Source organism: Ochotona princeps, chromosome 17, assembly GCF_030435755.1.
Source record: "Ochotona princeps isolate mOchPri1 chromosome 17, mOchPri1.hap1, whole genome shotgun sequence".
Taxonomy (NCBI): Eukaryota; Metazoa; Chordata; class Mammalia; order Lagomorpha; family Ochotonidae; genus Ochotona; species Ochotona princeps.
The window spans coordinates 8,693,042-8,719,143 of record NC_080848.1 but is presented as its reverse complement, the minus strand read 5'-3'; the positions used below and the strand labels follow the sequence as shown (position 1 = coordinate 8,719,143).

General features: G+C 50.5%; 1 protein-coding gene and 1 pseudogene across 4 annotated transcripts; one reads left to right on the top strand and one right to left on the bottom strand.

Moving 5' to 3' along the window:
• Positions 1-4,458: 4,458 nt before the first annotated feature.
• Positions 4,459-4,828, bottom strand: LOC101521893 (small ribosomal subunit protein uS8-like; annotated as a pseudogene).
• A 5,552-nt stretch (positions 4,829-10,380) lies between these two features.
• On the top strand, positions 10,381-21,270 carry AMZ2 (archaelysin family metallopeptidase 2). 4 transcript variants are annotated; one of them, XM_058676099.1, is made up of 9 exons: positions 10,381-10,477; positions 10,980-11,034; positions 11,301-11,389; positions 11,864-12,146; positions 13,326-13,499; positions 13,588-13,716; positions 17,705-17,868; positions 19,780-19,956; positions 20,851-21,270. In XM_058676099.1, exons 4-9 carry the CDS (start codon positions 11,864-11,866, stop codon positions 21,004-21,006), a joined length of 1,083 nt encoding a protein of 360 aa, XP_058532082.1. In that variant the 5' UTR covers positions 10,381-10,477; positions 10,980-11,034; positions 11,301-11,389; the 3' UTR covers positions 21,007-21,270. The 4 variants fall into 4 exon arrangements, with proteins under 4 accessions (XP_058532082.1, XP_004593016.2, XP_058532083.1 ...); XM_004592959.3 differs by lacking the exon at positions 10,980-11,034 and having other exon boundaries at positions 10,427-10,477; XM_058676100.1 differs by lacking the exon at positions 10,381-10,477 and having other exon boundaries at positions 10,990-11,071.
• Positions 21,271-26,102: the final 4,832 nt, after the last annotated feature.

The window sequence follows — 26,102 nt, the reverse complement described above, 5'->3', positions numbered from 1 at the left end:
GGTTTGCCAAGAGCAGGTGTCATGCGCTGGCTTCCCATGCATACTGGGAGTGAAGGTCCTGGTCTTCAAGCACTTGGACTCAGCCCCATGAGGATGACCTTGGCATTGGAGTTTCTCTCTATGATCCCCTGGGAATTTGGATAAGCTGGGCTGGCCACTTCTTGCGCAGCTGGATCACCTCTAGGTGGCACCCAGTGTCAGAAGACTTATTCCTACTCTCGCACTTTGTTTTTTTTTGAATCTCCACTAGGCAAAGAGCAGCATTCACCTCTGCCATGTGCAGGTGCATTGTTGGCTGCTTACTGTATCTTCAAACAGCTTTCCATCTCCATTTCAGACCTACAGAGCTTTCCTAACACTTTGTCCCAGGTTACACAGGTCACCCAGCCAGGAGAGGTGCCACTGGGGCTTGAGTCACAACTTCCTGAAGCCATGGCCCCTTCTAACTGCCATACCCTGGGAAGAAACATGCTTACAGAGCTGTAAATGTTACCAAATACCAGACAATTTGAAAAGCATGCCAAGGGGACTCCAGATAAGAAATTCAAATGTGAAGGAGGAAAAAAGTATTCACCTTCGAAAGATAGTGTCCTCTCCCACCCAGGGCTGCCAATAATAACTTAATCAACTGTGAGTTAAAAAGCTAATAACAGGTATTGACATCTAGTAGAATGTTCTTGCCTGTGTATGAGAGAACTGAAGCTATCTGAATCACCTTTAAAATATTTTATTCAGGTTACTGGCTGATCACTGACTCAACAGAGATGTGTATGTAAAAATGAGACAAGCTAATTGAGAGCAAACGTAAGAAGAGCAGGGAAGTTAAAGGGGAGATTTTTAACCTTGTGCTGTTTCAGAACCAGGTGACGGGGGCTGGAAGCTAGAACTCCATGGGGACAACTAATTAAGAGTCACTGAGGTGAACTTTTGGTTCAGCAGTTGAGACACCACTTGGGAGTACCTGTATACCCTATATCAGAGTGACTGGTTCAAGTCCCAGCTCCTCCACTTGCCATCCAGCTCCCTGCTAATTAGCACCCTGGGAGGCAGCACAAAAGGCTCAGTCCTTGGAGTCCAGTTACCCACGTGGGAGACCTGAGTTGAGTTCCAGACTCTTGGCTTCAACCTGGTTCAGCCTTGACTGTTGCCGGCATTTGGGAGATAAACCCGGTGTTGGGAAAATCCTCATCAGTTTTTTTGCCTTTCAAACACGTACACATTTTTTTTTAAAACCACTACATGCTTTTCACTAGCGTATGTGTATATCCAAGCCGCTCCAAGGTGCATTCCTGGCCTAGAGAGGGAGCCGCCCCATGAGTCACAGCAGCAGGCCGTTTTATCAGAGAGCATTTCCATAATTAGAGTTGGTGACCAGCATGTCCAGCCACGAGGCTTTATCACAAGTCCTTGCTTCCAGCACTGAGCTTTCAGAAACGACAACAACAACAAAAGCCCCACTAAATGTCAGGGCTTCTTGGTGTGTCTGCCTTATGGGGTTTGCCATGCTGCTGTTGCTCCTATTGCTCTGGTTAGCAATAGTTGTTAGGGCCTGTTCCCCTGTCTCATTAAACTAAAACTTAAAATAGTTCTCTCAATGTCCCTGCAGGTAAGAGCTCTTACTATCTGTGTTTTGGGCCAAGACACACTGAGTCCCTGGCAGGTAAAGCATCGTGATCAAAGCAGGTGCCGCAGGTGCCGCAGGAGCCGGCAAGGCTTCGCTGCAGTTTGTGGATTCCACACTCTCTCCATTTTAGCGGACAGCCCTGGGCGAAGGACGATTGTGAAGTAGGTCGGCTTAGACCTCATGGAGTCCCTGCCCAGTGAGACCACAGTCATTATTAGCCCACGCCTCGGTCCCTCAGGGACCACCGAGGTGCCTGTTTGGCTGACCAGCCAGCCCAGGGGGAATAGTAACCCAGAAAAGCAACAGGAGGGTGAGCTGCGGCAGGCAGTGCCGGGTGTCAGAGAGTGATGTGTGCAAATAAGCAGCAGCACTGTAGTCACTCTGCCCCCAGCCCGTGCTGTCCCCCTCAGCCTGGGCTGTGCCCCCCGCCTGGGCTGTGCCCCCCGCCTGGGCTGTCCCTCTCAGCCTGGGCTGTGCCCCTCAGCCTGGGCTGTCCCCCTCAGCCCGTGCTGTCCCCCTCAGCCTGGGCTGTGCCCCCCGCCTGGGCTGTGCCCCCCGCCTGGGCTGTGCCCCTCAGCCTGGGCTGTCCCCCTCAGCCCGTGCTGTCCCCCTCAGCCCGTGCTGTCCCCCTCAGCCTGGGCTGTGCCCCCCGCCTGGGCTGTCCCCCTCAGCCTGGGCTGTGCCCCCCGCCTGGGCTGTCCCCCTCAGCCCGTGCTGTCCCCCCCCGCCTGGGCTGTGCCCCCCGCCTGGGCTGTCCCCCTCAGCCTGGGCTGTGCCCCCCGCCTGGGCTGTCCCCCTCAGCCTGGGCTGTGCCCCCTCAGCCCGTGCTGTCCCCCTCAGCCTGGGCTGTGCCCCCAGCCCGTGCTGTCCCCCTCAGCCTGGGCTGTGCCCCCAGCCCGTGCTGTCCCCCTCAGCCTGGGCTGTGCCCCCCGCCTGGGCTGTCCCCCTCAGCCCGTGCTGTCCCCCTCAGCCCGTGCTGTCCCCCTCAGCCTGGGCTGTGCCCCCCGCCTGGGCTGTTCTCAGCTGGTCAGCCACCACTCTTCCAAGACTCTGCCCCAAATATCACTCTGTTCTCCCCAGATCAAAAGGTCACGATTGCTCATTACACAGGGTCTTATAAGAAATGCAGGTGTACATTTCATAAGTCAAATATACATATATGTATTGCATGTATAATCTTCTAATTTAGAATATGTAAATGTTAATATAAAATATAAAATACACAAATACTATACTATAAATCTTCTGCATTCTTGGTTTTCATTCATTTGAGGATGGCTATATTTTATCTGATATTTTTTCCAAGTGAACAATTTTTTAAAGTATAAAACTAAATATGTAAATAGGTACTAAAAAAATATGGAGAGATATATGTCAAGACGAGTTGGATAGCTATCCTTCTTTCCACCCACATGCATCCATGTTTTATACCAATAGTCTCAAATTACATACACTTAAAGTTAAAAAAAAAATTCAGCAAAATCTTGAGGGCGTTCATCCCTGCAAATAGATACAGCAGGAGATTGGTCTTTCTAGTGACTATGATGTTGGATTGTGAGAGTGTAATTTTACTTACTGATCTGTAGATGCGGGTGGTGACCATTCCTTGTGATGAACAGCCTTAGACAGAGTCCTTTCTGGAGAAGAAGGGAACAGATTGGGCAGTTAGAAAGCGCCATGTGGAAGCCCCTGTATGGTCTCTAACATGTTGAATGCTAAACATGCAGTCAACACGCACAGGGATCAGCATGGACAGGCTCTGCCGCCTTTTTGTTCTTTACTTTTCAAAACTTCCAAAGTGATCTATCACAAGGATGTCTATGGCCTTGTCCTGCCTTATTTTGACTGAAGTAGAAATGATTACACTGCACAAGGAACATGAGGTTACTTCCAAAAGTTTGGAAAAAGCAAGTGAAAGGACCCAGCGCGGTAGGCTAGTGGCTAAATTCTTACTTACATGAGCCAGGATCCCATATGGATACTGCTTTGTATCCCAGCTGCTCCACTTCACTTCCGGCTCCCTGCTTGTGGCCTGGCAAAGCAGCAGAGGACAGTCCAAAGCCTTGGGACTCTGCACCCACATGGGAGACCTGTAAGAAGCTCCTGGCTCCTGGCTTCAGATCAGCTCAGTTCTGGCCATTGCAGCTACCTGCGGAGCGAACCAGCAGATGGAAAATCTTTGTCTCACCTTCTATCTCTAAATTTGCCTTTCCAATGAAAATAAATAAATCTTAAAAAAGAAAAAAATAAAGTGCAAGTGAAAGATTAGTTTATCAGGGGGGCAAACTTTTTTTTTGTCCATTGAGCTTTTATTTTGTCGGGAGCACTGCACGTGTGCCCTAAGATGGCGCTGAGACCTCTCCTCCTCTCAGAGCTTGGCAGTACACAGGTTTCAGGAAGTGCCTTCTGACTGGCCCGTAGCTGCATGCTTAGCGTGTGTGTGCTATGCGTGATCAGAGCTATGATTGGTGTGCCTGCCGCATGCATCGGTGACCTTTAAGCTGATTGGACTAGGATTGTATTTAGCGGTGGGGGTTCCAGGAAGAAGGGGACAGGACAGGAAGACGGAGACGGACGGATGGACTGAGACGGAGGACAGGGTACGACTGGGACTGACGGACGGATGGACAGAAGAAGACTAGGGGTGACGAGGAGACTGGGGAATGAAGCAGAGAGAAACGGAAGAAAAACGGGAGGTAGTAGAAGTCGAGTCGACTGGCTGGGAAACGGACTGGTTGGAAAAACAAAGTGCCTCTTGATATAGAGCCTGGAGTGTCAGGTGAATTCTTCTGCGGGACAGGAGACCCCGATATATTTATATCTGCGTTACATCTCTAGAAAAAGAATCCCAGCATTTTTCCTCCTGTGTTTTTGTCTTGCTTCTTCACGGTCCATGATGCCAGCTGAGGCTGTCAGGACAAAACCAAGCTAGCAGGATGGGAGCAGCTTATTCTGCCATTTTTCCAGACCTTTCAGCTGCACGTCAAATCTGGGGCTGATCACTCCACACTTGTTTAACCTGCCTGTGAGGTTCACGATTTTCCCAGCTCTGTGATCATCAGTGATTTCAAACTTGCCAGTGTAGCACGGTGAGGAAGAGGATGGTGACCTTGGAGCCGGCCGGATCAGCACCTGGCGCTTGCCTCGCTTCTCAGCACTGTTGATGCTCTTCAGGGCGCTGGCTAGGATGTTCATGCACACCATCATGGTGGCACAGAAAGATGGCAGAAAGAGGATGGAAGGGGCGAGGGCAAGGAGTTATGGCCAAACCTTTTTTTTTTTTTTTTTTTTTATTATTATTAATTTCATTGCATTATGTGACACACATTTTTTTTTTTTTGCACTGGAATTCCCCCCGCCCAAACCTTTTTTTTTTAAGATTTATTTATTTATATTGAAATGGCAGATTTATAGGGAGAATGTGAGACAGACAGAGAATCTTCCATCTGCTGGTTCACTTCCTGAATGATCACAATGACTAGAGCTGAGCTGATCCAAAGCCAGGAGCCTCCTTGGGGCCTCCCACGTGGGTGCAGGTTTCCAAGGCTTTGGGCCGTCCTCCAGTGCCTTCCCAGGCCACAAGTAGGGAACTGGATGGGAAGTAGAGTAGCCAGCATATGAACCCATGTCTACATGGGATTCCTGCACTTTGCAAGGAAAGGATTAGCCAGCTGAGCCATTGTGCTCAGCCCTGAAAACCTTTATTTTGAAACCCATGATTAATTTCTTCATAGCCAGCATCTTCCATGACATTTTTGAAGCCCCTTCATGTATGTTGTTAGACAGCTCCATGTGTACCTGTCTCACCACAGTGCTCTCAGGGATTGCCAGGCCTATGCCCAAGCCAGCAAGTGTGCACTCCCATAGGTGTTGTGCAGGGAGCTACTGGCTGGCTAGCAAAGTGAACCTAAGGCCCATGGTACGAGGACAACAGCCTGGGCCATGTGGTGAGCCACGTGCTTTCTGGCTGGCGGAGAAGCCTCCAGTGCATCAGAGGCCAAGAAGGATTGTCTGGCTACTTCCCCCAAATCAAGTGCTTCCTGCCTCCACTGCTCTCTGCGCTGACCTGGCTAAAAGGAAGTAACTGCTTGTGGCCAGCGTGGCTCCTCCCTGACACCTAGGATGTCTGCAGTATTTGCACAGAGGTCATCCACCCACTGGCGGGGGGCTGCTGCTGGGACACTTCCCCTTTCCCAGACAGGCCTCACTTTGCTCCCTCCCCCACCCGCCCACCCCCAGATTGCACCAGAAGCCAGAGGGGGACATGAAAGGAAAAACCCAGATGTAGGTGACATCCTGCTGCGGTTGGCGGCTCCTGGGGTGGGATCTGCTGCTGCGGTGGGGAATCACTGTGTCTTCCAGGGGCCCCAAGGCCCTGACCCTGGTCTTTCTTCCTAAAGCCATGGGGCCTTCCTGGGAACCCTGGGTGCCAGATTTTCCAGGAAGTGCCATTCTACGCTGGAGTCAGGTTGGCTTGCTTTTGCGTAGTTCTTGAAGTTCCTATATTCACACCCAGTTCTTTAATTTTCAGTAATTCACACATTATCTTCAACAGATAAAAACACAGGTTCTTGCAAAAGTTCATAGAAAAGGGAATTGAAAGGCTTATTTCAGTGCAAAAAAAAATTTTTTTTTAAAGTGTGTGTAGTTTTTTCCACAGTATGCATTTTCTGTGAACTTTTGGAAGATCTCTCAGATGGATGATTTCAAAGTAAACCTCTCTTGTAGTTCCATTCGCCATGGACTTGATGTGTGTGTATGTGTAAAGACTGTAGCTACACACACACACACACACACACACACACACACACACACACATCAGACCATAGCAACTCCTGGAAACTGAAGCACAGAAAATAATTTGCCTCACACAACATCAAAGAATGACGACAAGACCTGGTCCGAAGGCTGACTGCTTCGCTGTCTGTGGCGTGACTGCTGATAAGCATCTTCTTGCTCCAGTAAACAGAAGTCGGCGTAGAACCGTAACACTGGTTCCGGGAAACAGAAACCAAAGTCACAAAATCATAAATAATAAAGGAGGGGAAAATGGCCTCTTTTCGCAAAATGGTCTTGTAGAGTCCTTGTGTCTCATTTCTGCTAATGGCTTTTCTCCCTGGGTACCACTGGAGCTGGCTCCTCTCGGCGAATCAAGCCTCTGTTGGCGAGCAGGACGCAGGCCAGAGGGTTGTTTGTCCACTGATGGCTTGGAAGGAGAACGTGTTTTCTCCTGGAAACCATTTTTTCTCAGGCTGACTGGATTCCCGGTTTTACTCGTTGTTCAGGCCTTTCTGTGGCTGAGCCCAAGGTCGGAGGCCGTTGCGGGGAATTAGGTCAGCTCCTGCCCCTTTGCATGTAGTCCCGGCTCTGAGCACAAGTCAATCCTTGTCCGTCTTCCCACCTCTTTTCGGCTTCTAGATCCAGGTTGCTAATCCCCGGATGGCAGCCCTCTCCTCTAATCGGCCTTCTCCCCGCTGGGCTACATTCCTGCCTGGGGAGTCTGTGATCCCCCAGTACCCGCGCCTTTGTTCTAGCTCTCCCATCAACCAGCTTTGCATTTCCTCAGGGCCACTGCAGTGAGCTGAGGACCAGGGAGAAGCAGATGGAGCAGACAGAAATTCATACTAGCGGATGAATGACTGATAACCTCTTAATCCTCAGTGCTGCCCCACGTTGAAGCAGTCTGTTTGTGAGGCTCTGTCTGCGTCAGCAGCACAGCGTAAGAGATGAAAACGAGGGGCCTCAGGACCCAGAGCTGAAAAATCCTTACTGTGGGGAGCCTCCTCTGAGGAATAAGCTGCCCACCTCCAGGCACCCAGTGGGTCTGCCGCATCAGTGCCCACAGAGGCCTTTCCCTGCCTCGGGAGGAAACCTAACAGACAGTCAAGGATGCTTATGGAACGTAAACGACCAAAGCAGAGGAAACAGCAACACAAGACTTCACTGTGAGAATCCAGAGCGAGAGAAGTGATGAAGGCTGTGTTGGTGTGCGCAGGTTCCACCGCAGACTAGGGAGCTGACAGCAGCTGTAGAGCCATCTCAGTCCCAGACCAAGTCCAGGGCAGAGCACCTGCTTCCTGGAAGATGCTGGGGCCTTCTTACTGCATCCTCTCCTGGTGGGAGGAGTCAGCAAGCCCTCTGGGGTCTTTTTAAACAAAGGACTATGAGGCCGGTGTTGTGGCTTTGCCAGTGAAGCTGGCGCCTGTGCCAACATCCCATATGGGCACTGGTTCATGTTCTGGCTGCTCCACTTCTATCCAGCTCCCTGCTAATGTGCCTGGGAAAGCAGCAGAGCTGAGCTGAGTGGGAGACCTAGGGGTCCTGGCTTCCCACTGGCCTAGCTCTGGCTCTCTGTGGCCATTTGAGGCATGAGCCAGCAGATGCAGCAGATGGGGGATCTGTCTCTTTCTGTCTCTCCTTCTCTTTCCCCCATGACTCTTTCAAAGAAATAATATTCTTTAAAAAAGAAAGGCACTAATACTATTCATGAGGGTTCCAATCTCATGTTGGCATTTGCAGATGGTAACTTAACCCAACATGGCACAATGCCAACCCTATGGGACCCATCTCCTAAAACTACGACACTGGCAATTAGTTTTGTTTTTTTGTTTTGTTTTGTTTTAATTGCAAAGTCAGGTATACAGAGAAGAGGAAAGACAGATAGGAAGATCCTCTGCCTGCTGATTCACTTCCCAAGTGACCGCAACAGCCAGAGCTGAGCTGATTCGAAGCCAGGAGCCAGGAGCCAGGAACTTCTTCCAGGTTTCCCACACGGGTGCAGGGTCCCAAGGCTTTAGGCCATCCTCGACTTCTTCCCTAGCCCACAAGCAGGGAGCTGGATGGAAGTGGGGCTGTCCAGACGCAAACCGACACTCATATGGGATCCCGGGCACATGCAAGGCAAGGACTTCAGCTGCCAGGGTACATGCCAGGCCTGCAATTAGGTTTTAATATATGAATTGGGGAGTATGTGTGAGGTACAATCACACCGCAGTTAAGAGCTAAGCAAAGTAAATAATCAAAGCAAGAAAAGACTTTTGTCTACTAAAAACATCAGATATTAAAGGTACACAAGAATGGCTAGAAATGAGTTGATGAAAAACACAAAGGTAAGGACATTAGCGCATCCTTCCTGAAAACCCAACATTCAGCAAAAACAGGAGGGGAACTTATCTGAGAAATGGCACAAGAACGTTTCTCAGGATGGAAGAAGCCTCTCCAGGCTGGAGGGCCCATGAAGTGACCAAGCTAAACGGGGAAGGGGCACAGCGATCGCCATAAAACTTCAGAACCCTCCTGAGAACGGGGTCTAGGATCCTCCTAAACAGAACAGCTGACACACAAAGAACTAGAAATCAAACTGGCACGAACATGTCAAAGTAATGGGAAGAAAAATTCAGAACAAACTTTTTCTACAGTTCTGAAGGAAGCGGTTTTCCACCTACATATACCCATACTCACGGAGGCAAACTCAGCAAAGAACACAGGCAAGATATCAAAGTATGTATGCTATGTGTTTGTATTCCAGAAGGTTCTCTGGGATGTGCTACTGAAAGGAGCGTGCCCAAGAAAGAGGGAGCTGGAGAATTTCAGAAGCACAGGGGAGCCAACAGCACTGTGGTTGCAGGCCTAGGGGAAAGAAAGAGTTGAGATCTGAACACCCACAGAATACCTTTTACTGCAGTGTGGGTTCAGGTACGGGCGCTGTAGCCAAAGAACAAATTGTTAGATCTAGAAGACTCTGAACCCATTCCCCGAGTGAAAATCCTAAAGTGAATGTGGAACAAGTGTGTGCTGTCTTCTCCTGGGAGACGGGGCAGGAAAAGCCGGGTGGGTGAGAGTCAGAGTACGTGGTAGGGGAGCCCTTCCACGTTCCGAAGAGCGCACTAACTGGAACATGATTTGGCAGGGAAAAAGCAGCTTCCAGGGAGGAAAGATGTGCATCCTTTACGGAGCAATCGCGGGAGAGAACCAGAGGGAAGAGGTGGAGGTGTCAGGGAACAGGTTTATAAAGGGATGGTGCTTCTTGGGGTTCTCTGAGGTGCAGCGTGGGATGAAGCCCAGGGAAGTGCGGTGGGGGGAGGTGGAGAGGAAGGAAGGAGTGCGTGGGTGGAGGCCTGTGTGCTCATCCCCCCAAAGGCAGAGGCAACGCTGTGTAACTGGAGGGCACGGCGCTGTCCTAACTCGTGATCAGCTGGGGATGTAAGAACGGCTGCACAGCTCACGTTTGCACCTGATTTCCCCAAGAGGGCCGCGGAGCGCAGAGCGGCGCTCCATCTTCCCATCTCCAAGCCAGAACCGCCAGGCCCGCGGCACACAGCCAGCTCAGCTCTCAGGCTCCCGGCCTCTCCCGGGCACTCGGGTCGGTCTCGGCAGCCCCCGGGGGCCGGCCGCTGCACGCCGGGGCCGCCTGGTGCGCCTCAGCCCCGAGGAGCGAGCGGCCAGGCTCGACATCACCCTGCGGCCGCGGCGGGTTATAAATTAGTCATGCCGAGAGCTCTTCTCGAAGCCCGGAGCGCACTGACACACCGCCAAGCCCCGCGGCCCGCCGGCCGGAACTGCGACCGCTTGACGCAACCGCCCGCGCGGGGCAATTCGCGCCAGCAGTCCCGTGACCGGGACGGCTCCACAGCCTGGAAACCCGGCCGCGGCAGCCAGGGGCCGGTAGGGCCCGACCGCGGCGCCCCGACGCCCCCTCGCGACCCTCCCACGGTGGGCAGCGCCGGCCCAGGCCGCCTGGCGCTGAGGGGCGGGCTGTGGGGGCGTGACCGGAGGGAAGCGGGCGTGACGGGGCGCGCGTGTGGCGTGATCCGCGCGTGCGCGTTGAGGCGGCGGGCGCCGAGCCCTGTCGGGGTGAGGGCCGTCGGTGGGACTTGGACAAGTGGGGCTGCTGGGCTGGGGAGGCCGGGCTCCGAGAGGCCGGGGACGGTTGCGGTCGGTGGGAGGAAGGAGGAGACGGGAGGGTGCCCGGGGCGGAAGCGGTGAGGACTGCGGGGGCGGGTTGTCCCCAACTCCGACCCGGCCTTGGAGGGGGGTGGGGCTCCCAGAGGAAAAAGGGCTCCGTGACAGATCCGGGGGGATCCCTTCTCCTCGCCCCGCACACACACCGCCTCCAACCTGCGAGTGGTTGGCCCCTGCGTGGCGGAGTTGCTATGGGCAACCAGCAAACAGCGACCTGGTGGTTGGGGACCCAAGCGTTGGCCCGGGATGTTCTGGCGTTAGCAACAGCACATTCCAGTACCCTAGCACGTTGTAGGCACGGAAGCGAGGCTCCCGCATCTCCTGTGCGCCGGCCCAGGTCGGACCTGGAGGCTCCAGGCCTTTCACATCACTGGGCTGTGGTTTCCAATGTTAGGGCGAAGGTACCCCCCCTGCAGCGACATTTCCCCGGACATGCCTGTCCTTGTAAGGTGAGCACTCGAAGGGGAGCCTCCCTCCTTTATAAACGTAGGTAGAAGACGAGAGGATGTTTCCAGCTCTCCCTGTTCTAGGGTGAAGTCGGGTGCTGGAGAGGAAAATCCGCCACTCTTGGAATTCTAGAATTCAGACAGCAGCTTCGGGTTTCCCTTTAGTCTGTCAAGCTGGAAAAATCTAGATGATGAGGCAGTGTGGTGGGGTGCAGTCGGACACGATGCAGTCGGGAATGTACCGGTTTTTTCCTTTTCCAATTCACCAGGCTCCTGGTGGAACATGTTTGACCCATTGGGAAGGGAAGGATGACAGCTGTGCCTAGGAACAAGATGTGAATGGAGGAGACGTGCCACCGTGAGTCGGCAGATGCCAGCCCTCATGGGACAGGGCTTGGGGGCTGTCCCCTTCCCGGCCCCAGACGGCTCTCCTTACCCACAGGGAAATTACACAAGTGGGAACACTGACTTAATTCTCCAGGAGTTTGCCATGGTGTGTCCTTGAGTCACATGGGGAAGAATGCATGTTCTTCATGTGGCCCGGATGAGTCAAGCCCTTGCCCAACCAGAAAACCGTGGGATGTCAAGCCATACTGTCATGGCCACCGTTAATTTTTTTTTTTATGACTAAAGCAGGTTCCGCGTGGAGTGGAGAAGTGGGTTTTGTGATTTGCAGTGTCTTAGTTTCCCTCCCCAGGACCCTCGTTGGTAGGATAATACTCCTAGTGGTCATTCCATGCCAGGGGGAAGTGAGAGGTGTCCATGGAGGGTAGATGAAGTCCTCCCTGTGTGGCTGTGCGCTTGCGTTTGACGACGCGTGTCGTTTGGGTAGATGCAAGTCCTCCGGCACTCCGAGCAGACCTTGAAGACAGCTCTCATCTCCAAGAACCCCGCGCTCGTGGCTCAGTACGAGAAGCTTGACGCCGGGGAGCGGCGTCTGCTGAGTGAAGCCTTCCAGCCCACCGGTGACCTTTTTGGACCCATAACCTTGCATTCCCAGTCAGACTGGATCACCTCCCATCCTGAGGCACCCCAAGACTTTGAGCAGTTTTTCAGTGATCCTTATAGAAACACGCCCTCTTCAGAGAAACGTAGCATCTACATACAGGCCATTGGTGAGTGCTGGTCAGCCACAGGCTGGGGCTTGGCATTGCAGTGGTGCTCTTGTCAGGTGTAGTTTGTGCCGTGGTTTGGATTCCAGTAGGCAGTTTTATCGTTTTTACATTGACTGAAGTTACCGATGTTTTCTAGCCACACTGACTTAAAATGAACATTGCATTTCTTCTTTTTAATATGTTTTTATTTTGAATTCTGAATTATGTGGTACAATTTCGTATAGGCTGGGATTCACCCCACAAACTCCCACCCGCCGACAGGTTTTCCCCATTTTGCTACAATAGTGTAGTCCTTCATAAGGAATTATTATTATTATTTTTTTAAAGATTTATTTATTTTGTTACAAAGTCAGATATACAGAGAGGAGGAGAGACAGAGAGGAAGATCTTCCGTCCGACGATTCACTCCCCAAGTGAGCCGCAACAGGCCGGTGCGTGCCGATCCGAAGCCGGGAACCAGGAACCTCTTCCAGGTCTCCCACACGGGTGCAGGGTCCCAATGCATTGGGCCATCCTCAACTGCTTTCCCAGGCCACAAGCAGGGAGCTGGATGGGAAGTGGAGCTGCCGGGATTAGAACCGGTGCCCATATGGGATCCCGGGGCTTTCAAGGTGAGGACTTTAGCTGCTAGGCCACGCCGCCGGGCCCTCATAAGGAATTATAATTCTATCGGTCTCTTATGTAAGTGTTACCTGACATTGCTGGTACAGACAGTGTCAGGCAGGCCAGCATCCCATTGTCTACACATGTGCAGCAGTTTCATTGGGAATCTATCTTTCGTCTGGAAGCAGGGACGCATGTTCCGTTATCCCCCCACGTCTGTGTATGATAGACCCCAGTACTCCATCACTATACATTTCCATAATTAAGAAGCCATGAAACGAGGTCAACAATTGGTGTGAGTTAGAACAGCCACAGCAACAACAAGAACATCAACAACAAATTACAGCACCATGAAAACAATGTGCCACCAAGTAACCAACCCATGAGTGACAAAAAGGAAACACTAAAGTCTCTTAGGAAAAATGATGCCACCAAGCATTGCATTTCTTATTGACATCGATGTATGATACAGCATATGGAAAATTTGAAGTTGGCTTTGCTTCTAATTTCAAATTCAGAAGGCTGAATATTTCACCCCTGTTAAAGTGCGTCTTTAAATTTCCCCTTGTGTTGCAGGCTCCCTAGGAAACACCCGGATTATCAGTGAGGAGTACATCCGATGGCTCAAGGGCTATTGTGAAGCATTTTTCTATGGCTTGACAGTGAAATTCCTCGAACCAGTTTCTGTTTCTGCGACAAGGTGTTCCTTTAGAATCAACGATAACACACAAAACCTACAGATCCACGCAGGTGAGTGGGGCAGTCCTGCAATTTAAAGAGCATATGTGTGTTTCTATATATATATCATATACACCTACGTGCATTTCTTTAAAAACAGGGCACATCCTGAAGTTCTTGAAAAAGAAGAAACCCGAAGATGCCTTCTGTATTGTGGGGATTACAATGATTGACCTGTACCCAAGAGATTCTTGGAACTTTGTCTTCGGACAGGCCTCCCTCACGGATGGTATTTCACTTTGATGTTGTTGGTAGAAACTGTAAGACAACTTGAGGATATTTTAAAGTGGCAAAAGGAAAACTGTCCCAACCAAGAATAATCCTGATCTTTTATGTTGCGTAGTATTTTCAGGGGGACAGGTCATCATGACATACTGGAAAGCTCACTGTCTTTTTTGGGGGGAGGATTGGGAGGTGAGATTTTAAAGATTTATTTATTTGAAAGGCAGAGTTAAAGAGAGGGACAGATCTTCCATGTGCTGGTTGACTCCCCCAAATGACCCCGGTGGCTGGGGCTGAGCCAGGCTGAAGCCAGGAGCCTGAAGCTCCCTCTAGGTCTCCATCACAGGTGGCAGGAGCCCATGGGTGCTTTCCCAGCAGCATTAGCAGGGAGCAGGATTGGAAGTGGAGCAGCAGGACTCAGACCGGCTCTCTTCCGGTTACCTTACTCCTGTGCCCCAATATCAGCTTCACTGTTAATGATCTTAAAGGTAGTAACTTCACAGTAGTTTTGAGATAATTTACATAAAAATTACAATATGCTAACAGTGCTTATATGTATCTACCACCGTCTAGGTGTTCAGTGCAACAGAAGGTACATGTAAACAACTCGGTAGTAAGGAAAATTAAACAAATCACTGGTATTATGAGCGGCTATAACATACATGAAAATGTTCATTATTTCTCACCTTTTCATAGTCATCCTACATGAATAGCCACAGACTGATAAGTTAGTGTGCATGCCTTTTTCATTGTGTGTGTGTGTTTTAACCTGAAGTCAGCTTTAGTCTGTGGTCTGAGATACAGTCACCTTGGACTCTGTCAGGAAAGTTACTGCACGTTCTGGCACGTTCTCTTCTCGCCACCTCCACTTCTCTCTGCTCTCTCCCTGTTTTGGCTCTTCGCTGTCTGATCTCACCTGCCAGGATCTGTGACAGGCTTGAGCGGGAAAAGCCCAGGGGGCTGAGGAAAGGGGCTCTGTAGTGTTCCTGGAGACAGCAGCAGGTCCTGGGGCTGTGCTGAGAGCCCGTGATGTGTCTGTGCCATGTTGGTCCCAGGCTCTCTCTGAGCAAAGGTCCCTTCCATGGCGGCCTCCCCTGTCCCCGTTCCTTCATCCTCGGTCCTCCTCCATTCTGTGAGAGCCCTTACAGCTTTCTCCTGGGAGGACACGGCGTGGTGAGGGGCACTCCTGTGTCATGCTTGTTTGTGCTTTGATCTGGCTTCTTATCAGACATTCTCTTTCAGTATTGACCTAGTAGAGATGGAAACATTACAAATAATCTAAAAACAACTTGTTCATTTCTCTGGGTCTTGGTGGCTAACTTATCTTGTGCCATATGAGGAGGGGAGGATGGGAAACATTACCACAAACTGTTTCTTTCTTTTAAAGGAATTTCTTCTCCATCTGTCTCTCTATGCCTTTCAAAGGAAGAATTTTTTTGTAAGCTTCTTAAATATTGCAGGATATGAGAGAGGATGTGGCAGGGTGGTGGGGTTGATCTTCCCTGCAGGACCTTCCACAGGGACTGTGTTTTCTCCAAGTTGCTTCAAATTAGCATTTGTGGTGGAGAGACACTTACTGGTAAAGTAGTGATCTTTTGTTTGTAGAGTCTAGAAGAGTAGACCATTCTTGCTAAAGGCATCGTTAGAGTGAAATGTGCTCACAATTGTTTGGCCAGAGGAGGTCACTTGTGATACATACGTGATTTAGTCTTTGCTTACCTTCTAGCATGTTCTCTTTCCTAGCGTTTCCAATATCAGTTTACACTTTATGTGGGCAGAATCAGGCTAGAGTGGACAAGTCCACTGTGAGTTAATTTCCTCATAAAACAATTTACTGTGACTGTAAAGTAACTCACATTAAAGCATAAACAAAAGCACTAATGTAAACATGTTGCATTTTAAGACAGTTCCCTGTAGAGCGAGTTAGAGCATCAAATTGTATTCTTCATGCCTGCAAGGATGGCAGATAGAACTCTAATTGTAACACAGGAAGTCAGTTACAAGGATGTTTACTCTGGGCTCTGACAACAGCCCTAGTAGAGTTAGCCTGTGCTTTCAAAGCAGATAGGAGGAGGGAGAGAGGTTATTGTGCTTAAAGGCGTGGTGCTGGGGACAGCCTGGGCAGAGGGCTGGGTGGATGGGCGGTTATCAGTAGTGAGGTTGGGGGAAGGGCAGTGGTGAGAGCCGGGTAAGAGAAATCTGCTGATTCTGAAAGAGTAAAATGATGACTGCCTGTTCCCATGATTCCTTCCCTCCCTCTCCTCCCCCTCTTTCTTTCTTTCTGATTTATTTCTTTACTTAGAAAGGCAGATTTACAGATAGAAGGAGATTTGGAGAGAAAAATCTGTCTGCTGGTTCCCTCCCCAAGCGGCCACAGTGGTCTGAGCTGAGCCAATCCAAAGCCAGGAGTTAGGAGCTTTTTCCGGATTTCCCACACAGTGCAGGGTCCCAAGGCCTTGGGCCGTCTTCGACTGCTTTCCTAGGCCACAAGCAGGGAGCTGGATGGGGAGCAGGGCAGCCAAGACAGGAAGCAGCGAGCATATGGCATCCTGGTGTTGCAAGGCGAGGACTTTGGCCATTAGGCTATCACACCAGGCCAGTGCTTCTTTTTCATTATTCCTTAGACTACTTTGCACTATTCCTTCAGAGATTTTATTTCATGGGGGAAAAACTCAGAAGCTTAAAATTCTTTTTTTTTTTAAATCTAATTATTGCAGTTTTTACAACCAAACAGGAAATTCACCAATTTAGTGATTAATGCTGTTGCTTGACTATGCCTTACTCTCGAATTCATTACACTGCTTGAAATACAAATTTAATACTTAAAACAAAGACAACTTAAATTGTTTAATAATAGAATTATTTCTCTGGGTGGACATGTTTACTACCAGTACTCAATTAATACTCAAAAGAAATTGCTTGGTAGTTTTTTTTTTAAATTAAATGTATGACTGATTCATAAATTACAATGTTCAACAATTTAGATGGCAGAATGACCAACAAAAGGAATAATCTGGTAGCTAGTCACACAGTTTTGTCCAAATGTAAACACGAAAACAGGAATTTGACACATAGTCCACCAAGTTGGGCTGTAAAGTTTAGAATTCCTTAAGATTTAACCTCAAGTCCATTGAATTTTAGCAAGGTAGGTCAAATCAGATATCAGAAGATTTTTTTTTCAAATTAATTTTTATAAGTTTTATTTTTATGTTTTCATTTTATTCAGAAGACACAAACAGGGACAAAAGTTGGACTTCCATCAACTAGTTCACTTCCCAGGACTGGGCTAGGGTGAAGGAAGCCAGTTACCTAGGAATCAGGCCCGGTCGCCCGCATGGGTGCTGGAGACCCAAATACATGGGCCTCACCTGCTGCCAGGTGTGTGTCGGAAGGAAGCTGTAAGCAGACGAGGAATCTGGATGCTCCGATGTGGGGTGGGTCGTCTCCGGAGGCAGCCTCACAGTTTCCATAGCGCCACTGTGGCCCTTGGAGGGATGCTGCTGCCTGGGTGGCCAGGGGCCCCTCTGAGCACTGGTGGGAGGCCTGGCTGCCGTGTTTCCAATCCTGCTCCTTCACATGCCTGGGACAGCAGCAAGGCTGGCCTGAGGGTTTGAGAACTCTGGCACTCACCTAGGAGACCTGACTCCTGGTTTTGACCTGGCCTGTGTCTCACCATTGCAGACCACTTGGGAAGTGAACCAGTGGATGAGAGATTTCTCTGTCTCTACCTCTCTTTCTTGGTAGCTGTCTTTCAAAGAGGTAAACATCTTTAAAAAGCAAAGTAAAACAAAAACAAACTGCTGTTGCAAATGCTTACCCTAGAAGAAGGTTTTGATAGGATCGGAAAATCTAGGGCAAAGGCCTTGCTTCTGTTGGCAGAACTGCACTAGACTGAACACGTTACTACAGGTGTGAGGGTATCGGGGCAGGCTGCTTTCTGGTCTTGCCTTGGGCATTGTGTCTTCACCCTGCAATTGTTTGCTCTCTCTCTGTAGGTGTGGGGATATTCAGCTTCGCCAGGTATGGCAGGGACTTTTATAGCTCGCACTATGAAGGCAAAGTGAAGAAGCTCCAGAAAAAATCTTCCAACGACTATTCAATTTTTGATAACTATTATATTCCTGAAATAACTAGTGTTTTGCTGCTTCGATCCTGTAAGGTGAGTTGTTTAAAAAATTCTGCAGGAGCATTTTAACACAGATCTCTCCCTGCTCCCCCATGGGAAAAGATGGGCGTGACTACTGAGTGTTTTTGTTGTTAAGGTTATTTATATATTTTTTATTGGAAAGGCAGATATTTGGAGAGAAAGGAGGTCTTTTATCCGCTGACTCACTTCCCAAGTGGCCACAATGGCCGGAGCTGAGCCAATCCGAAGCCAGGAGCCAGAAGCTTCTTCGGGGTCTCCCACGCGGGTGCAGGGTCCGAAGACTTTGGGCCATCCTTGACTGCTTTCCCAGGCCACAGGCAAGGAGCCAGATGGACAATGGAGCAGCTGGGATAAGAAGCAGCACCCACGTGGGATCCTGGCTGATGCAAGGAAAGGATTTCAGTCTCTAGGCTGCCACACCGGGCCTCATGACTTTATTTAAAAAGATATATTTATTTATTGACTTATTTATTTGAAAGTGTTATAGAGAGAGAAAGAGAGAGGAAGAGAGAGCTTCCATCTGCTGGTTCACTGCCGAAATGGTTACAGTGGCTGCAGCTGTGCAAGGCTAAAGCCAGAAGCCAGGAACTTCTTCCAGCTCTCACATGTAGGTGTCAGGGCCCAGGCACTTGACCCATCTTCTGCTTTTCCCAGACCACTAGCAGGGAGCTGGATAAGAGGTGGAGTAGCCAAGGCTGGAGCCGGTGTCTGTACGAGATGCTGGCATCACAGGCAGCCATTTGACCTGCTGTACCATAATGCTGGTGCCCCCAAACAGAGAGGACTCCCCACATCATACAGTCAGTCCTTAGTCAATGCTATAAAAGAGTTTGTATCATTTACATACTTTTGATGGGTATTACTTGACTGGCGTAATACAGTAAATACAAAACTCGAAAGGATACCTTAATTTTGTAATTTATAGAATTGGTGCCAGGTTTTGGTCGTTCTGGGTACACATTGCCTTGCCTGTACACTTCTCATGATTGGTTGAATTCCTCACTCCTGGTGTGTGTCGGCAGCCTGCCCACTGAGGCTGCTGGGATCAACTAGCGGAGCTGCCTCCCCAAGGAGTTTGGGGGATCTGCCTCTGTTTGCTTCTTCTTAAGGGGAGCAGCCTCATTCTCGAGGGGGGGAGGCCCAAGCTACCCTACACTGCTGTCTTCCTCCCCCCCCCACTCCCTGGGAAAATCCTGCCTCTCCATGTACCCCCTTGTGTGTCACCGGAGACAGGCTTTTCCTTCAGTGAGACAGCTGGTTTTTACCAGCACTACCAGGGACTTCAAAAATTCATGGAATTAAAAAATAAATTTATCTTGGTGTGAAAATTTTTGAAATCCCTGCATGTTTTTTTTAAGTCATAATATTTCCATGAACTTTTTGAGGATTCTTCCTCTCTGTTGAGGTTTGAGAATTACATCTTTGCCAAGTGTTTTCCAAGTCTGTTTTCTGGGCCCCCGAGCCAGCGTCCCTGGAATCACTCCTCTGCATGCAGCTCAAACTCACCTCCTCCTCGCAGACCCACTGAGCCAGTGTCTCTCTGGGGGAAGGGCTCCAGAGACCTGAATCGTAAGAAGTAGCACCTTCTTGAGGCTGCTGCCCACTGTCTGGCAGTGCTTGGGGCTGGTGCTTGGGGAGGGAGTTTTGCTGGCTTCTGGGGACAGAGGGCGAGGATGCTCTAAGAGCCACTCTGCAGTGCACAGCACAGCTGCTCACAGCAAGAAAGGACCTGTCCAGGCTAGTCACAGGACTGAGGAAGTGGGAAGGCACTGAAGGTGCCTTTGAAGATGTGGACAGAGTGAAGGGCTGGCGATGATGATAAGGGAGTTGATGTGTGTCAGTGTTTCTGTTGGGAAAGCAGGAATGAAAGGGAATCTAACAGTGGTAGTGTCCCTACAGTGTCTCCCTGGGAATGTCTTGCAGACCTTAACCCACGAGATCGGACACATATTTGGACTGCGACACTGCCAGTGGCTTGCATGTCTGATGCAAGGCTCCAACCACCTGGAAGAAGCTGACCGGCGCCCTCTGAATCTTTGTCCCATCTGTTTACGCAAGTTGCAGTGTGCTGTTGGCTTCAGCATTGTAGAGAGATACAAAGTAAGGAGGGGGAAGGGAGAGGGAGGAGAGCGGAAGTGATTCTCCAAGTAGAAAACTGACATTTTCTATTAGGCTCTTCTCTAGAGCTGTAATTTATCAGAGGAAATTAGTGTAAAAGATAAGCAGGAAGCTGTGGTTTGAAAAAAACATGCAAAGAAACACGTTTCTTAAAAACGTCAGCTTGCCTGTGAGTGATTTAAGTACAACGCAATGAGAAATGATGGAAGAAAGTTCTATTTCTCTTCTCTTTAGGGCAAGAAATCTTCCCATTTCACAGGACAGAGACAATGTTGATACGTGTGGCGGAGCTAATTTCTTTAACCATACGTGTGACATGATTTGCATTCTCAAGTGTGTGAAGAGATGTGTTCACTAGCAGGAACCAGAGGGCAATCCCCGGATGGCCGTGTGCACCCACGCGTGGCCTCAAGCATACCAGTTGATATTCCTGTTCTTGCTCATGGGCGTGACTAACTCAGTCTGCGCATGCGTCTTTACACACACGCCTCCCCATGCCTGTGTGTGCATTTCACGCGTGCACAGCAGACTGAAGGTGTACTGTGCTGCTTTGTGGAATATTTACCAAGTTGAAGGAAAACACGAATTACCTTACTATCCTAAAAACACAGGGTCTGTGTGTATGGTGTATAGTGTGTATATTTTTTCCTATGCATACTTTTGACCATCATTTATAATCATAATCTGACTAGTTCTGATATGAGTGTGCCGTAAATTCTGTTGTGCATTCATTACCACCTTAATTGGATGCAAGATCTTCACAGGGTAGTGTAAGTTGGAGACTTGGATCACCACATTGAGAAGCCAGTGTTTTTCCCTTGTCTAAAAGTGTTCTGCTGTGATTTGTTCAAACCTGTCTCTTCTGTGGTTTTCAAGGCGCTGGTGAAGTGGATTGACGATGAATCTGCCAGCACCCCGGCGGTTACCCCGAGACATAGTCGTGAGGATCATGTGAATTTGCCCAAACCTGTGGAAGCCTTCAAGGACTGGAGAGAGTGGATAGTCAAGTGCCTCGCCATCCTCCAAAAATGAGGGCCTCCACGTACGAGCCACTGAAGTAAACACACCTTCGCCTTTGCTCTGGGAGTACTTCCATGGGCCACCCCTTGCTGGGTCCCTGAGCCCGCTGGGGAGCGCCAGCCCGGACACGCAGCAACCTGCCATCATGGAGACTTCTGTCACACTGGGCTGAGCTGTGTCAGTGAGCCCCTCGCTTCCATTCTTCACGTGTGTTTACGTCTCAGCGGAGAGCTAGGACTAGCGGTAACTAGCAAGTAAATAAATACTTTAGAAATAGCTGCCTCTGCCCTTCGGAACCCACCAACATAATTTCCAGAGGGCAGTTCTGTTTGTAGAGGAGTTTGGATCTATCAGACCCAGGCCAGGCGGATCTGGAAGTTTGCATAGGCTTCCGTCTTGTCCACCCACACCCCCTCTCCTTCCTTCCCTGGGGCTCCCCAGCCTCTGCTGGCTGTCACCTGCCCCCTGAAGAAGGGACTGCTTGGGTCAGTTTTGAGCAGCTCAGCATGTGCCCTCCTGGCCGAACAACAGCAGTGCTGAGCCTGAGCCGCCCCGGGGAAAGGCTGGGCGGCGATCTGTCCTGGGCTTTAGGTTGTGAGCTTTCTGCCTCATCCCTGTGCTACCTCCCTCATTTCCTCACACTGTGGAATATCGGAACTGGGGACAGAGTCGCACGGGCTTCCCTGGGGGTGTGAGGAGTGCCTCTCTGGCCTCTGTCAGGCCCTGGACACTGGCTGGCTGCCACGGGGTGGGGAGGGGACAGATTGGAAATCTCAGGGGTGACACAGTGTTTCTGCCAGGCCAGCTGTGTCTGTGTGGTGTCTCACATTGCCAGATGCCAGTGAGTGAGGAGACAGCATCTTCCACCTTACCAGCCTCCCTCGGTACTTAAGGAGAGGCAGTCGAGGTCTGTGTCTCGAAGCCGCAGTTCTTAAGATGTATGTGCTGTTCTCTGAAGCATATTGTCACTGAATCCAAGGTGTTCTTCAGTTGCCTCTCCTACTTGATTAAACCCCTTGAACCATCTCAGAAGAAGGTAGTTTGCATTTACAGCTAGTTGGAGGGAGAATACTTGGTCAATCTGGTATTGAAAAACAATTGAAGCATGAAGCTCAAAAAATTTTTTTAAAATTTATCTGAAAAGCAGTTACAGAGAGAGGGGGTGAGAGCAATGTTCAGTCTGCTGGGTTAGTCGCAAATGGCTGTAACCAGTGCTGAGCTGGCCTGAAACCAGGAGCCAGGAGTGTCTTCTGGGTCTTCCACGTGGGTACGTGGGCTCAAGCATTTGGGCCATCGTTTGATGCACTCCCAGGTCATTAGCAGGGAGTTGGATTGAGAGTGGAGCGGAGGGGACTCAAACTGATGCTGCAGGTGGTGGCTTGACCGGCTACTCCACAACCCCGGCTCTGTGGAGCACGCACTTCCACAGATTTTTGTTATAGGTTTAATTTCCTCCTTGAATAATTACTTTTAATTATCCATTTTGTTATACTTTATTTTAAAAATTTATTTTGTTTTTGGTGCTTACTTAGTTGATAAGGATGCATGCCCATGAGGACCCCTGTTTAGGGGAGGGTTGAGGCATGAGGGAAGGTGGGTGGGACAAATGCTTCATTTCTCCTTTTCTCCCCTTTTCTCCTGTTTGGAGGGTAGGGAGGAGAAGGGGGCCCCTCCCAGCAGCCAGACTGCAGCAGTGCTTGGGGATGGGGGATGTCCGCTCGATGTCATCTCTGAAACCTTGATGTGGAGAGGAATGTTCCAAGGACACTGCTGGAGTGATTTTGATAGTTCTGAGGTGCTGTTGCTTTTGTTGCTCCAAGGTTGAGAAAATCCTTCCAAGGTTCATTGGCTGATAAAGTCCACCTCAGTGCATCCACCCAGGCACTTGCTGCCAAATCTCAGACAAGAGTGTTGTCCGACCCATTCTGTGCCATATCTTCTGACATGGCACTTGATGTCCTCTGCAGGCCTAAATGAACTGTCTGTTTCTCCCCCATATGCATCTGGGCATGCTCTCCACTGCACAGGCATCAGCAGTTAAGGAGACCCAGTCATGAAACATGCGTGTGGTCCATGGTCAAACTACAAATCCTGTGATACTCCCTGTGGCCAGTTTCAAAACTCCCAGTGGCCCAGTTGGGGAGTCCCTCAAGAAACCTCACCTGGGTGATCCCAGACCTAGTACAGGGTTGGGTTCAGTCTGGCACCAGTGTCAGCTTAGGCACACACTAATGACTGTACTTTCCTGGTCAGTTCTGTCCCCGGCCCCATGTCCTGTGCAAAGTGATGGGTGTCTTGGCCCAGCCCGACCCAGCCTGCTATAGATCTGTCCCATGCGCACATCTGCAGGGACTGCAGCCTGTTTTGTGGCAACCCCCAATAACCTCCACCAGCTCCGCTCCCAGCCCCAGTTTCTGTGTGTCAGTATGTACAGTAGGCTAGTTTGGTCCAGGCCATATCCCGGTCAGGCTCTCATATACACCTATGGGTGTTGCAGCTTATCTCAGCCCACCCACTCCGCTGCCCAGTCTACATGTATGCTGACAGGTAATGCCTCCTTGTCCAGCCTGATCCACCCCCAGCCCAACAAAGGAGTGCCCACAGTTTCTCTACTAGGCCCACTTTAGTCTCAGATCTTGCCCTTCCAGGTGGTACTGTGGTTCAGTCTAACACCACTAGCACTCTGTCCCAGCACTTGACAATGGATGCCGCAGCAAAGCCTGGCCAATTGGAACCTACCCTGGCTCTTGTATGCACTAGCGGATGGTTTAGCCCAGCCCTCCCCCAAACCCAGCTCATTTGCAAGCTGGTAGTTATTGCGGCCCTGCCCAGCCCGGTCTGCCCCCAGGCCCAGCTCTCACACTTACCTGTGGGAGTGGTGGCCCAGTAGGGGAGCCCCTGCAGCACCCCCTCCTGTCCCAGGTTCATTCTTGGCCTGGGGTCTTGTATGTGCCTGAGGGTGCTATGACCCAGTCTGACTTGGTACATTTCACCTCAGCATTCATCAGTGGGTGCTGCAGTCTGGCTTCGCCTTGCTTGCCCCCAGTCCCAATCCATGCTGAGGGCTGCTGAAGCCTACTGCAGCCAGGCCAGCCACTAGTCATGGCTCTCATGTTACCTGGAAAGTGTTGCATTCTAACCTGGCCTGACCTGACCTGCACTCTGTCCTGACTCTTGTGTTTGCCAACAGGCATTGCAGACTGGCCCAGGCCAACCCTCCTCCAGACCTGAGACACATGTATACCGATGGGTACTGTAGCCCAGCCTGGCCTGGGCTGCTCCCAGCCCCAGTTCTCGTGATCACCAGCTGGGGCTGTATCTCAAACGGAGTTCCCCAAGCTCCCCTATCAGATTAGCTCCCAGTTGTGGTATTTGGCTGTCTGATTTGGCCTTCCTTCAGTCTTGACGTTCATTGACAGGAACTACAGTCTTCCCAGCCCAACACACACCTGTTTGGTGGGTGCTACAGCCCAGCCCTGTCTGGCCCACACCCAGACCTGACTCTCATGTGGAGCAACAGGTGCCGTGACCTAGCCCAAACCATCCTACACGTAATTCTGGTTCTCCCAAGCACCGTGGGTGCTGAAGCCTGGCTCCATCTGGCACACTCCCAGCCCACACTCATACCAAAGGGTGTTATTGTCATTTTTAGCCTGGTCTACCCCAACTCCCAGCCAGCCCTCATGCTCACCAGTGGGGTCCACAGTCCAGTAGGGCTGTCTCCTTAGCTCCTCTATCAGGTGTACTCAGCCACAGGTCTTGTACACGCTGGTGATTTCCCTAATCCAGCCTGCATAGGCCATCTCCCATCTTGGCCCTTGCCAGCAGATTCTGCAGACTGCCCTGGCCTGGCCTGCTCCCAGTCCCAACTCTTGCCTGTGGTGGGTGCTGCAGCCTTGACCTGACCAGCCTGCTCTCATCCATGACTTACACACAAACTGCCCAGCATGGCCTGCACCCCACCCTGGCTTCTGTGCATGCCAGTATGTTATGGTTTGGCCTGGCCCTGTCCAGTTCACCCCCCAAGCTAGCCTGTGCACAAGCGGAGCCGACTTACCGAGCCTGGGTCACACCCAACCATGAGACACATGCTTACTAGTGGGAGCTATAGCACATCAGGGGAGTCCCCCAAGTTCCCCCACCAGGCCCACTTCTGGACCCAGATCTCACATGTGTTGGCAAGTGGTAGGCCTCTGCCTGGCATAGTCTGCCCCTCAGTCTTGACCTTTGTGCTTGTAGATATTGTGTCCCAGCTCACTCCACATCCAATTCCTGGGTGCTGCCATCTGGACCAATCCAGCCTGCTCCCAACCCCAGTTCCTTTGAGTGTTGCTGAGTTCCTTGGTCATGCCTGGTTCAGCCCGTCACCACTCCCAGCTCTTGAGCAAACCAGTGGATATTGTACCCTTTGGGGTGAGCCTACAAATCCCCCACAGAAACTGCCCCCAGATCCAGTTCTCACATGCTGGTTAGTGTCATGGCCCAGTCTTAACATGGTTCCGACACTTACTGGTGGGTATTGTGGTCTATCCCTGCCAGGCAGGCCTCTCAGCCCTAGTTTTCGTGTGCATCGGTGAGCGGTGGTTGATGCCAGCTAGTTCAGGCCAGGTCTTCTGCATTGGCAGGGCACTCGCCTGACACAGAAAGGGGCCTTCAGGTTCCAGGTTCTCTCCTCCAGACCACCCAGTCTGAGCCCCCTCATTTACTGGCAAATGCTCTGGCCCACTTGGCCACTCTTTTTTTTTTTTTAAGATTTATTTTATTGTTACTGGAAAGTCAGATACACAGAGATGGGGAGAGACAGAGAGGAAGATCTTCCGTCTGTTGATATACTTCCCAAGCGGCCGCAATGGCTGGAGCTGAGCCTATCTGAACCCAGGAGCCAGGAGCTCTTCTGGGTCTCAAATGTGGATCGCAAGGCTTTGGACTGTTTTTGACTGTGTTCCCAGGCCACAAGCAGGGAGCTGGATGGGAAGCAGGGCCACTTGAATCAGAACTGGCACCCATGTGGGATCCTGGCTCATGCAAAGTGAGGACTTTAACCACTAGGCTACTGCTTTGGGGGTCTGGCCACTACTTTTTTTTTTTTTTTTTTAAGCCACTGTGCT